Source organism: Mycetomoellerius zeteki, unplaced genomic scaffold, assembly GCF_001594055.1.
Source record: "Mycetomoellerius zeteki isolate Tzet28-1 unplaced genomic scaffold, Tzet1.0 scaffold470, whole genome shotgun sequence".
In the NCBI taxonomy this organism is placed as follows: domain Eukaryota; kingdom Metazoa; phylum Arthropoda; class Insecta; order Hymenoptera; family Formicidae; genus Mycetomoellerius; species Mycetomoellerius zeteki.
This window is the reverse complement of record NW_017257469.1, coordinates 285,653-298,498: the sequence shown is the minus strand read 5'-3', so window position 1 is coordinate 298,498 and position 12,846 is coordinate 285,653. Positions and strand designations below refer to the sequence as shown.

The 12,846-nt window shown below is 30.5% G+C and overlaps 3 protein-coding genes across 3 annotated transcripts in view; 2 read left to right on the top strand and 1 right to left on the bottom strand.

Annotated features, from left to right (window-relative positions):
- The first annotated feature begins 1,572 nt into the window (after positions 1-1,572).
- Positions 1,573-10,552, top strand: Got1 (Glutamate oxaloacetate transaminase 1). The gene is made up of 7 exons (XM_018455069.1): positions 1,573-1,996; positions 2,653-2,943; positions 3,046-3,302; positions 3,415-3,692; positions 3,772-3,914; positions 4,003-4,163; positions 7,895-10,552. The coding sequence occupies exons 1-7, from the start codon at positions 1,885-1,887 to the stop codon at positions 10,550-10,552; spliced, it is 3,900 nt and encodes a 1,299-aa protein (XP_018310571.1). The 5' UTR covers positions 1,573-1,884.
- On the bottom strand, positions 6,405-7,116 carry LOC108727148 (small integral membrane protein 8). Its single transcript, XM_018455130.1, has 3 exons — positions 6,999-7,116; positions 6,777-6,893; positions 6,405-6,704 (listed from the first exon to the last, which is right to left on the bottom strand). Exons 2-3 carry the CDS (start codon positions 6,876-6,878, stop codon positions 6,546-6,548), a joined length of 261 nt encoding a protein of 86 aa, XP_018310632.1. The 5' UTR covers positions 6,879-6,893; positions 6,999-7,116; the 3' UTR covers positions 6,405-6,545.
- Positions 10,553-11,164: 612 nt separating the features above from the next.
- The window catches only part of Dnali1 (Putative inner dynein arm light chain, axonemal Dnali1), a 5,617-nt gene continuing 3,935 nt past the window's right edge, over positions 11,165-12,846 (top strand). The window contains exons 1-6 of the mRNA XM_018455068.1: positions 11,165-11,174; positions 11,357-11,382; positions 11,536-11,688; positions 11,765-11,897; positions 12,000-12,145; positions 12,275-12,472. Of these exons, the coding sequence (XP_018310570.1) occupies positions 11,165-11,174; positions 11,357-11,382; positions 11,536-11,688; positions 11,765-11,897; positions 12,000-12,145; positions 12,275-12,472 (666 nt within the window). The remainder of the gene's footprint in view (positions 11,175-11,356; positions 11,383-11,535; positions 11,689-11,764; positions 11,898-11,999; positions 12,146-12,274; positions 12,473-12,846) is intronic.

The following is a 12,846-nucleotide window of genomic DNA, read 5'->3' as shown; positions in this document are numbered from 1 at the left end:
GGCTGTGTTCCAAATTTACTGCCAGCACTGATAATGCTACAGTTTATGTCACGTGCACTATAGATTTTCAGTACTGGCAGTTAATTTTGGAACACAGCCGTAGATAGCTGCGGATTTTCATGCTATATCCATATCTTTCAAACGCATGCCGAAATATGGCTTTGAAATAATTTACATTGGGAAAATTCGATCTCTATATGTATGTACACCGGCGGTTGTATACATAAATTTTGGTAATTATTTAAAATACGGGTCCCCCTTAATAAAAATGTACTCATTCGACGCGTTTTATTCAGTTCTGATGAACCACTCGGTCGTGGCGGACGCGTCTCGACTCGGGTGTTAGCTATTGTATATTTTTGAAAGTGTTGCCGACTTTGACCGAGCATTGAAACATACATATGTATGCGGTCTTGGATGACCTGTTCGGTCATCCTGACGCGCGTCCTTGCGGCGTGACGACGCCGTAGACGCAGGCGCCCGGTGTTCGAACTGACTTAGCCATTTTCGCGGATGTTGCATCATTTTTTTTTAACACGGAAAACAATCATAAACATACGGTTATTACTATTGTAACGAGATCTGGCCATATCGACCTCCTTTTACATTGTTTGGAGGCGGGAGCCATTAATTAAAGAAGAAGAAGAAGAAGACGCGTTTTATTGCGGTGGTCACGTATCGAATATCAATTAATTTCTAAAAATAAATATTCTCTACTTTAATTACACAAATTCTTGGCTTTACAAACACATTCACTGCTTTAAAAATACAAATTCACTGCTTTAAAAATTACAGAAGCACTGCTTTAAAAACACAAATTCACTGCTATAAGACAAAAATACGCTGCTTTAAAAACACAAATTTGTGCTAATGGTGCTAATGCAAAGAATTTGTGTTTAAAGCAGTGAATTTTTGTTTTTAAAGTAATGCTTTTGTGTTTTTAAAGCAATGCTTTTGTGTTTTAAAGTAGTGAATTTGTGTTTTTAAAACAGTAAATTTTTAAAGCAGTGAATTTGTGTTTGTAAAATAAAAGGTTTGTTCGCGTCGCAAGCTCCAACGTGCTCCAACATACTCCTATTATAGTTCCTACTCACTCTATCAAGCGCGTTGGAATGAATAAGAGCCATAGTAGAAGCATATCGGAACACGTTGGAGCATGCGACGCGAACAAACGTAAAGAGAGATGAGTAGAGATGTATCGAGTAGAGATGACAGATTAACCTCTAAAATATCGACCGCCGCATTTTTTTTGTCAGATTTTTTCATTTTGAGTGAAAACGCATCGAATGAGTACATTTTTCTTAAGATTCTAAAGGGGGACCTGTATTCTAAATAATTACCTAAATTTTAAATATACGTTTAGTGCATCCAGCATCAGGGGTCCTAATCTTGAATAAATATCGCATACGAAAATAGCAATCCCGTATACAATCGAGAAACTGTCATTTTCGTATGCGAAAATTATTCATATATGTTCAAAAATAGAGCCCCAGGATGAAAAATATACATAAGTATTCAGCTTAAGGTTGCATTCGGTAACCAATAGTGTTCCAAATGTATTGAGAGCCACTGTACATACATCACATGATACGAAAGTGAAGTGACTATACTTCGGACGTCTTCCTTACGTCAATTGGTGTAACGGTGTAAAAAATCGAGTGTATGTACACATACACACACACAGTCAGATTAAAGCTTACTTGGCAAGTTCGCAGATTGCCAATCTTCGCGCGACTTCATTTCAATATCGCTCTCCTTGCATACTCCAACATATTTCTATTCACGTTGTAATTGTGAACTTTTCCTTCCTTTCTCACCAATTCTTAATTTGACTGTATTCTTTATATTATTACTTGTTATCTACTGTTCGCTCGCATTTACAACATGAATACCAGATTCACGGGAATAGAACTGGGGCCTCCTATCGAGGTTTTTGCACTGCAAAAAACATTCGTCGACGATACTTACGAAAAGAAAGTTAATCTCACTATAGGAGGTATGTAACTATTTTATTTCTTACAACTACTACATTCAAGACCGCTTTATTTTTCCATTGTTGTCTGAAAGGCAGGACTGATTTTATTTTATTTTATTTTATTTTATTTTATGCATACAGTCTTATAGTGATGCTTGTTTTTAGTAAGCTTAATTTTCAAAAAGTTAGCACATTTTCACTATTAAATATGCATATTTTAATAATAAATATGAAGCTGTACGAGATGTATAAGAGTTACTTTTTATTTTCTTATACTCTTTATATCCTTGGGTGACTTCCAGAGTGATTACATAATATTTCTCGTTCATCCATGAACACACACACACACACACCACGCGCGCGTGCATATATATGCTGCATAACTCGATTATTTTAAGGAAATATATAAAAATAAATAAGAGTCAATGTAGTGCAAATATTATTAAATGCCAGATCTTAAATCTAACAAATTAATTTTTTTATATATTTGTAATATAAGTATTAATATTAAACGTATATATATATATAAAAATTATTTCTTAATTTGCATAAGAACATTTCTTGAAATTATTTACATGTTCGAATTCATATTTTTTTTTGTAATTTAATATATTTAATTAATTTTATATTATATCTATTTATAATAAATTAATAAGAAATATAGAAATCTTTTTCAGCTTACCGCACTAACGAAGGTAAACCATGGGTTCTACCTGTTGTAAAAAAGGTAGAAAAATCACTTGCAGCAGATGATTTACAAAATCATGAATATTTACCAGTTCTTGGCTTAGAAGCATTTAGCGAAGCTGCTACAAGTATGTTATTAGGTACAAATTCTCCTGTTATTGCCCAAGGGCGTGCTTTTGGTATTCAATCGCTTTCTGGTACTGGAGCACTGCGTGTTGCCGCTGAATTTTTGAGTCGTATTCTACATTACGATACCTTTTATTACAGTAAACCTTCCTGGGGTAAGTAAATTTTTAAAAACAATATCTCTCTTTTCTCTCTTTCTCTTATTTCATCTACTAGTGAAAATTTTCATATATTTATAAGATTATATATACTGGCAGAAAATCACAGACTGGTATTTATTAATGGAGGATTTAAAAATGCTCGTGAATATACATATTGGAATGAAAAGACTCGTAACATCGATTTAGAAGGAATGCTCCGGGATTTACGAGATGCTCCAGAAAATGCTGTAATCATTTTGCACTCATGTGCACATAATCCAACTGGATGTGATCCAACTCCAGAGCAATGGGCTAAAATAGCTAATATAATACAGGAAAAACACCTTTTTCCATTATTTGACAGTGCATATCAGGTCAATATCTAAATTAATATCTAAACGAATGAATGATAAGGATAAAAAAAAATGACATGATCTTTTTTTATAGTCACTCTGATAAATCTGATTACACATTGATTCTCAACAGGGTTTTGCAAGTGGAGATTTAGATAAAGATGCGTACGCTGTACGATTGTTTGCCGAACATGGAATCGAATTCATTTGTACACAAAGTTTTGCGAAAAATTTTGGATTATACAACGAAAGAGTTGGTAACATAGTTTTTGTGTTGGCCGATACAAAGGAGATGATTCAAGCTAGATCACAATTAACATTAATTATCCGAGGAATGTATAGCAATCCTCCTAATCATGGTGCTCGAATTGTTGCAACTGTGCTGAGAAATCCGGAGCTCTTTGAGGAATGGTATTATGATTTGTAAAAATCTATAAAAAAATAATCAATTCTTTATTATTTACTTTAATAATGCGTTTCAATATTTTAGGAAGGATCATATTAAAACAATGTCCAGTAGAATTAAACAAATGAGGGTAGGTTTACATCATAGATTGCTCGAACTAGGTACTCCAGGTACTTGGGATCATATTATTCAGCAAATTGGAATGTTCTCATATACAGGACTCATCGGTTAGTTGTAAAAATTATATTTTCGATTTTACAATGCAGTTTGATAAAACTAGTTATGAAAAAATGTTTTCTTTCGATTTTGTTTTAGAGAAGCAAGTCCAGCATCTGAGAGATCATTATCACATTTATATGTTACGTAGTGGACGTATAAATATGTGTGGGCTCAATGAAAATAATTTGGATTATGTGGCAAATGCAATTAATGAAACGATAAAGCTGTTGCCAGAAGTACAAAACGACTGTATGTGTTAAAATAGAACATTACAAATACAAATTAATAATCAAGCCTCAACATTAAAAATATGGCAATATTTTATATGTATATTATATATATTTTGTATGACAAAATTCAATTTCCAGTTAGTAATCAAAGAAATGATTATTTTCTACTAATACTGAAATTTGTTATACGAAGTCATGCATTTTGTCTTTATCTTACTTTGAAATTAAATTATTTTATATATATAGTTATCATTCCTGTGATAAATTGTCTTTCGTCTTCATTTTTTCTTTATTGTAAAATTTTACAGGATAAAGTACAAAATGGTACAAAATATTACAATGATGCCAAATTTTATATGTATTAATTGTCATATTGTTAAATGAAGAATTTTTTAGATATATATAGTTTATATTGTTAAAAGTAAAGATATATATATATATCTAATAGTTTAGGAAAATTATTATGAAAATTGTTGAATGCTCTAAAGCAATTAAAAAACGATTTTCAACCTTTTTTAATTCGCAGCATTAAATATTGAGCCAAATTTGTCGAGATACATACACCTTTAGATCCTGCGCACAATGGAAGGAATATTAGGAATAGAAATAAATATTAAGATTTCAACCTATGAGAAACCACTAGAATACGTGGTTTCTGAAATCGTAGATTGAAAACGTAGGTTGAAATCTTAATATTTATTTCTCTATTCTAATACTTATTCCTATTCCTAAAATTTTTTTCTATTGTGCACAAGGCTTTAGGTGTATACAATTCAACATTTAGCATAGCTTCTTTATTAAATATCGCCAGCACAACATTCAATAAAAAGTAAAGTTCTAAATTTATTTTTTTATTATTGTTTAAAAAGTGATTTTATTACAATGACAATATCACTTTGATTAAAATGAAAAAAAAAAGATATAATTTAAGATAATTTTTATTATTTTTAAAATATTTTTTACTTCGCGCCTCATTAGCTTATTTACTAATTTATAAATTTTTTTCGTCTCTTTTTACCTTTTCTAAAATTTTCTTGATACACTTTGAGATCCTTGCATCACACCGGTTGAAAAATCCTGCTCTAAAATAATAACTGGAAAAGTAAATTCAACTCGTTTGATATTGAAGATTTTAACAAAAATTTTATAATTTAATCTACTATATAATTTCATAGTGATTTCATTTAAACTATGGGATAAAGATATATAGATAGCTTGTGTAGAAAAATATATATCTATTATCGAGAAAAACTATAAAAAGAATATTTTTTGTGTTAAAATGATAATAGTTTTGATCTAATTTAATAATTGTATTATATGCGTGTGAAAAGAATTTATTAGATTTGATTATATATTAGACTTGAAGACATTTCCTTCATAACAGTAATGTCAACTACACAAAATAGATATTTAAAAGAAACAAGAAGGAAAGTTAAATTATAGATATCGCAATTTGTTGATATTATAGAACATAATAAGATTAACTACATTTAGCGATATCTATTGATTCTCCAACACACAATGGGCTTCCTTGTAGAGAAGAGTGTGTACACGCAAATACACATTAGAATTATATGTATTATACGTATCTTATTAAATTTTTATTAAAACAAATATATTGATAAATGTAAATTGAATAGTAAGAGCAACATATAAAAAATATTGCACACATATATCAAACATATGTAAGATAGTTAATGTGAATATATTTTTATGGTAACTATTTCGTTCAGAAATTAAGACTAATTCAATAAGCATGGAAAATAGATATATATAAGTAAAAAAAAAAATCAAATATACTGCCAACTATACCAATCTGCAGTAAAATTGTAAAATTTATGTAAAACTATAAATGTTGATATTTTGTAAAAGAATAAAAAATCTGTATAAAATTATATATATAGTATACTATGTAAATATATATATATGTAGAGAGTGTGAGAGAAAGATTAACTTATAATTGTTATCAATAAAATCTATATGGTATACCATCATATAAAATATAGATAATGATATAACTATATATATTTTACTTTTACAATAAAATTCTATTATATATATGGAATATATTTCGATAAATTTTTGTTTTTATTTATCGAAATAATACAATTTTACTGATATAAAAATTTCATTGTACAATGACACGATTGTTGCAGATTTGTAACAATTAAAGATTAATGTATATAGTTATATCTTAGAAAAGTTGTGTATATGTATTTAGATCGCACAAATGTATTTCTCAAATCTAAAAATAAATAAATTTTCTTGTTGGAGAATATTTAATGCTTTATTTATCTAATACTAAATGTTAAACTAATACCTTATAACAAATATATTAATGTAATGGAATAGATTATTCGATTATACAAAATAATATAATATTTCATACTATTCGTAAGGATTTCTTACTTAATCAGTCCACTTGGACACTTTTTTTACTAATTCCATTGTTTCGTCTGGTTTAACCATAATATTGTAATCATTCCTCTTTTGATTAGTATTCATATAAAATATATATCCAGAACAACTTAACATTGCTATGATACCGAGAATCATGATGGTTTTGTTCTACAAATGACATTTCATTAATGACAATATTGGACTCAATCTCAACATGTTTTATCAGTTTTATAATCTTACCGGCTTAACATATAACTCAAAATTTACGGCACGGAATAATGTAGTACTCCGCAATGATCGTAAGCCATCACCTGGCGTTGTTTCACGAGTATTTTTATTCATCGTGTTATCTTTCTGCTAAAATATATTTTAGGTGTTTATCACATACATTTATGTATAAATAACTTAACCTATTCAAGGAGATTAAGTCAATAGGTGTATCTTCTTTCTTATTCTATGTACCTATTTAATAATATTTCAACTTGACAAAAATGTGAGGTAAATAAGGTATCGATCAACTTGTGAACTCACGGAAAAAATACATAATTGACGTTTATGTATATATCAATTATTTGGCAGCAAGGCAGTATTAAATAAATCGAAATAAATCGCAAAAGGTCTGTTTTTTTTATTACTGCACTCTGAAAAGGTGCAATAAGTTGAAGTGAAACAAATATATGTTTATTTCACTTCAACTTATTGCAATGTATGCACTAGTTCAGAAAGTGCAGTAATAAAAAACAGATCTAAAATCTTATTGGTTACAAAATAATTACTGAATAACGGCGCGGCCATATTGCGGCGTATGTATGCACATGTACGCGACCAATACTCGACACGTAGAATTCCAACCAAACATTAGGTACTTCATGATATGAGAAAGCTTGACAATATACACGTTATTTGCGCGTCCAAATTGAAAAGTTTTCTCACGATTTTAATAATGTTTACGAGCGATGTTGTTACCTTTTAAGAAATATCACATGATATATATGCTTGCTTTGAAAGGGGAATAAAATTAACGGTGCCAAAAGAAGACAGGTAAGAAGATAGAATTCTAAATTCTTTTTAAATATCGTCAAACGATATACGTAACATGTAGAGTTCATAAAAATAATTTGTCAAAATGTATACAATTAAAAGTCTGTTCATTTCAATTGCATTTTCCTTTGTTTTTACAATGCAATCTATTTTTACATTTTACGTGTACAAAGGTGAGAGAAAGTATAATGTACATTTAACATGTGCTTTTTGTGCCGTTTTTTGGAGTATAATTACTGTTGCTGTTTCTTTTCTGTACTGTTATGCTATAATTTTGATGTTATTCCAAATTTGCAGGTTATTCATTATTTGACTGACGAAAAATGCCAGGTTGCGCAGCTATTGGTTGTAACAATCGTAGTGAAAAAGGATATATTATGAAATGTTTTCCTCGAGATTTAAATTTAAGACAAATTTGGCAGGATCGCGTCGCTAGAGCCGATTGGGAACCGTCTAACAATTCCTTTCTCTGTCATGTACATTTTGAACCTAAAGAATGGGTTATAACCCAAAATGGCAAACTCAGATTAAAGAAGAATGCTGTTCCATCTATTTTTACCGTAACATCAACCAGGAAATCTGCCAAGAAGCGCATCAAGTTAGCTAATATGAAGAATGAAGACTATTATATGGTGGAATCTTTAGAAAATGATACTGACAATTCGTCTATTAGTCATTTGGAAGAAAAAGATTCTGATATGCAGGATATTGATAAATCGTCTATACAATCGCTTGTACATCAGCAAGTAAATTATTTTCCAAAAAAGATAGAAAATCAACAAGCATCTCATGGACATTATATAGATATTACGAATGATCTTCAACAAAAAAATATAATTTCAGATAATAGTATGGAGGTAGAGAGTGATACTAAAGAACATGACACTGAAGAACAAGCAAGTATGGAGAATAAAATATCTGTTAGTAATTTTATAATAAAGACAAATTCAACTGATAATCAGAGTGAGGATGTAAAAACAGAAATAAAACAAGATAATAACATCTTCGATGATAATTATGATGAGATAGAGGAGAAATTAAAGCAAATTTGCGATGGTCGTGAAGAAAAGAATATATCTAATATAGAAGAACTAAATTCAATTTCTAAAAATTGGAAAGGAAGTTTAGAAAAGTCGATAATGCAGCCATTGTTTCATAAAGGTATAAGTTATAAATATTCATCGAGGAATGAAATTGGAGATATGCTTACCGACAATAGAGACAACATTGAGATCATCTTTGGTAGTGAAAGTAGTGAAGAATTTGTTCGAATTCCTAGGTATACATTTTCTAGCAATGGGACTAATGAGAATGACAAACGAGATCATCATACCACAAATATCAATAGTATTACTAATGATAAAGAGCTCACTGAAACTGAATGTACAGAAGACACTTTCAGCAGAGAAAATTTATATGTTCCATCAAATGCAAGGACTGCTGTAAGGTATAAAGAAGCAATTCGAGAGGAAGTTATGAAATCTTTAAAAGCATCAGTTCAAGATACATCTTTAGAGGATACAAATTCTATGATTAACAGTGATACTTCAGATGCAGAAATAGAAAACGAATCAACAAAGGAACTGAATATATCCGAAATTATGGGATATAATAAAGACGGTGCTATATCAGATACAACAAGATTCACAGTCAAAGTTACAGGCGATCGCGAGGATGTAGTTGATATTATGCAAGATTTATTTAAAAATACACAAGATTTTATTATTCAAGAGCACAATAATACTTGTTTACAGCAAGAAAATAATACGGCTGTTACTTCTATCATTACGATAGATGATTATCCATTAGAAACAAGTTCTATAGATAAATGCAATGGTATTGCTTCGCCATGTATTACAAGTATTGCATTAAGAAATAACGATCAAATGTCATTTGCTTCAAATTTACAAAATGATGAATGTCTAACTACAAGATTACCGTCATTGAATATGAATGAAGAGAAGGATTCAGAAGTGAATAACGCCATTATTAATAGTATTATTGAACAACCAACGATAGATAATGCTAGTAAATGTGAATATAAGAAATTACAACAAAAAGTGAAACTGCAAGAGACTGTCATTGGGCAATTAACTCATCAACTTATTTTGCTCAAGGATTTGGAGAAAAAATTGCAAAATAAAAATTTGATACTCAAAGCAAGGACAAAGAAACTGGAAAAACAGATGGATGAATTGAATAAAAGTACAGATGGCGTATCATCTCTAACAATTAAAAAAATGGATATGAGACAAAAACTGATTTATGATTTATCGCACAGAATGAGTAATTTCGAAGAGATGAATAAAAAGTTAATGAAAACTATAACTATCGAATGTCAACAAAAGAGACGGCTAGAAAATCAAATCAAGCAAAGAGATAAACAAATAAAAGAACTCAATTGGAAATTGGACAAGGCTTCGAAATACCTCGAGCGAGCAGAGAAAAATACAAATACATATAGAAAAAAGATGTTAAATATGCAAACTTTTATGAGAAGAAGAAAACTCTTGGATGGAAGTACAAGTGAATTTTATGACATAATGGTAGACAGTACGAAGGAAAACTATTCCGAAAAAATTCTAACAATGGCAACGGAAATTAAAGAAATTTGTGGTACTAATGGATACAAAAAGTTGTTAAACTGTGGGTTTCCCCTTCCAGCACTATCGATTTTGCAAACTCTCCCGAATAACAGTATGTCAGATACCAGTAAAAGTAACAACAAAATTCAAGAAATGATCTATTTAAATACAGACGAAGAGAATGATACTCAGTATATGAAAAATGATATAGAAGTCGATACAAAAAATCATGCGGAGTGTACAACGGTTTGTGTAGGAAGCATGGACGGTATGGAAACTGTAACAGGCACTGTTCAAGATATTTTCGACGAAAGCAACGACGATGTAGATGATTTGAGTACAAATGAATTGAGCGATCATTTTATTTTACAATTAAATGCAGTTATTTAATTATTAATTACATATGTAAAATTATATGTAATGCCTTTTGTCTTTAAAATACATGTAACAATAATCACATTAATAATAAAAACAAAGTATAAGAAATTTCTGATTTAGATATACCATTATACAGTAATAACATCTAGTATAAAGTGCTATAAAAAATACTAATTACATTGTATAATATCTCACGCATTGCAGCTCCTTGTCTCAGATGACTTAAATTTGTGTATACAATATATAAGTACTTGTAGACATATTTTTAAAAGTAATCAATTATATATTTGACATATACACGAAACCTAATTTTATTTTAAATGATAAATTGCTATATTAAACTATCATTTGCAAAAAACCGTGTACATTTCTATATTTATTCCATTTTTTATTCCAGTTATATAAGCAAAAGATACAGAACGCACCTATCGTAACTATCGCAGAGTATTTAAGTTTGACAGGTAAACGTAAATACATTTTACGTATCATTTTAATTAAAAATTGAATATTGAAACCGGCTCTTACTTTATGCTCGTATTAAGCTTGCTTTTGCGATATAAAATGAAACGGATCGAGCTATCGAACGACGCGACTGGCTAGTAAAGTAAAAGCCGACTGTGAACTATGAGTGATGGTGCGGTGCATCAATGTTTCCATGACGACGTTCTTTTCAGCTACCAACTTTATGAATAGAAGTTATCGCTTATATACTCCTGTAGCTCGCGATAAATAATATTCAACGTGTAATGATACAATAGCGCTTTTTAGTTACGTTTTACGCAAATCCTCTTTAATTAAATGGCGACAGCGTTCCAGTTTTGATTACGACTCATCCAGAGAAGGTGCGATAAATTTTTATTTTATGTTTTTACATACATTACGATTTTTTTTTTTTAAATAATTCTGCATATATATATATGTAAATGTGGAGCAATAAATACATAATATTTGCTTACATATTTTTATTCACTAAATATTTTTTAATTAAACAATAGATACGTAAAGAACCAGCGAAAATTGGTATAGCTGCTTGCAAAATTCAACCAATCTCAGCTCAAGTTGATGTACGACGAGAAACCATCGAAATTTTAAATAGAATTTTACCGCCGAAAGAATGGGAGGAGGATGGTCAGATATGGACTCAGCGTGTAAAATTAAATACATTCTTAAAGCTACTTTTTTAATCGTGCAATAGTCGACAAATATATGATATATATTATTTAGGTATCGAGTACTCCTGCAACAAGATTAGATGTGATAAATTTACAAGAGCAACTCGATATGCGATTGCAACAAAGGCAGGCCAGAGAAACTGGTATTTGTCCTGTTCGTAGGCAACTCTATTCACAATGTTTCGGTATATACGTACATATATACGTGCTCATGTATAAGCTTTATATCTAAATTGAAACGTATGTTTGAGTAAATATAGTATCGTATATTATTACATGTTTCTCAGATGAATTAATACGACAAGTAACTGTAAACTGCGCCGAACGCGGATTACTTTTATTGCGAGTACGGGATGAAATCAAAATGACATTAGCTGCGTACCAGACATTGTATCAAAGTAGTATCGCTTTCGGGATGCGTAAAGCACTGCAAGTACCTATCTTTCTAATATCATACACATTTTTTCGAGTTTATATACATATAAGACACGCGCAGAATACCTTTTACTATCTATAAAATTTACTACCATACAATCGTCGATAAAAGATGTCATTTTTACAGGCCGAACAAGGCAAAGAAAATTTGATTAATACAGCCGAGGAATTGAAACTACAAAAAATTGAGTTGGAGAGAATAGTTGCGGAATTACGACTCAAGTATGATCAATCTGAGAAAAGATCGGCCGAATTAAGGGAAGCGGAGGAAAAAAAACATATGGAAGAAGTGCAATTCCTTAAAAAAACAAATATGCAATTAAAGGTAAAAATATTTATTTGATTTTGAGATAGTACGAGAGCATTTATGTTATAGATGTTTATATATATATATATATATAGGATGTCATTAACCTGATTAAATCATCCATGAGCAGGTAGAGTGAATCGAACTGAGTCGAAAAGTCCTATATCATTTTGCAATTGACGCAATATTTAACGAGACATTAACGTTTAAAAATGAATATGTGCGACCGCCTTACTACCGCTGAAAGAACGGCCCACCGTCCCCCACCGCAGTGATGGGCAGTGTGGGACAGTGATGGGCAGTGTGGGAATAAAGTGACGCGTGCGCACTGAACAAACGCTATGGCTGCTCAGTAATGTATGTATCTGGCAAGAAGACTAGAACTAAGGAGG

Excerpts from the sequence above, each read along its gene's own strand:
- Got1 (XM_018455069.1), top strand. The coding sequence starts at position 1,885 with ATGAATACCAGATTCACGGGAATAGAACTGGGGCCTCCTATCGAGGTT. Across the intron at positions 3,303-3,414 it reads TATTTGACAGTGCATATCAG|GGTTTTGCAAGTGGAGATTT; the intron begins GTCAATATCTAA and ends GATTCTCAACAG. Across the intron at positions 4,164-7,894 it reads TACAAAACGACTGTATGTGT|CGAAAAATGCCAGGTTGCGC; the intron begins TAAAATAGAACA and ends TTATTTGACTGA.
- LOC108727148 (XM_018455130.1), bottom strand. The coding sequence starts at position 6,878 with ATGAATAAAAATACTCGTGAAACAACGCCAGGTGATGGCTTACGATCA. Across the intron at positions 6,705-6,776 it reads TTGAGTTATATGTTAAGCCG|AACAAAACCATCATGATTCT; the intron begins GTAAGATTATAA and ends TGTCATTTGTAG.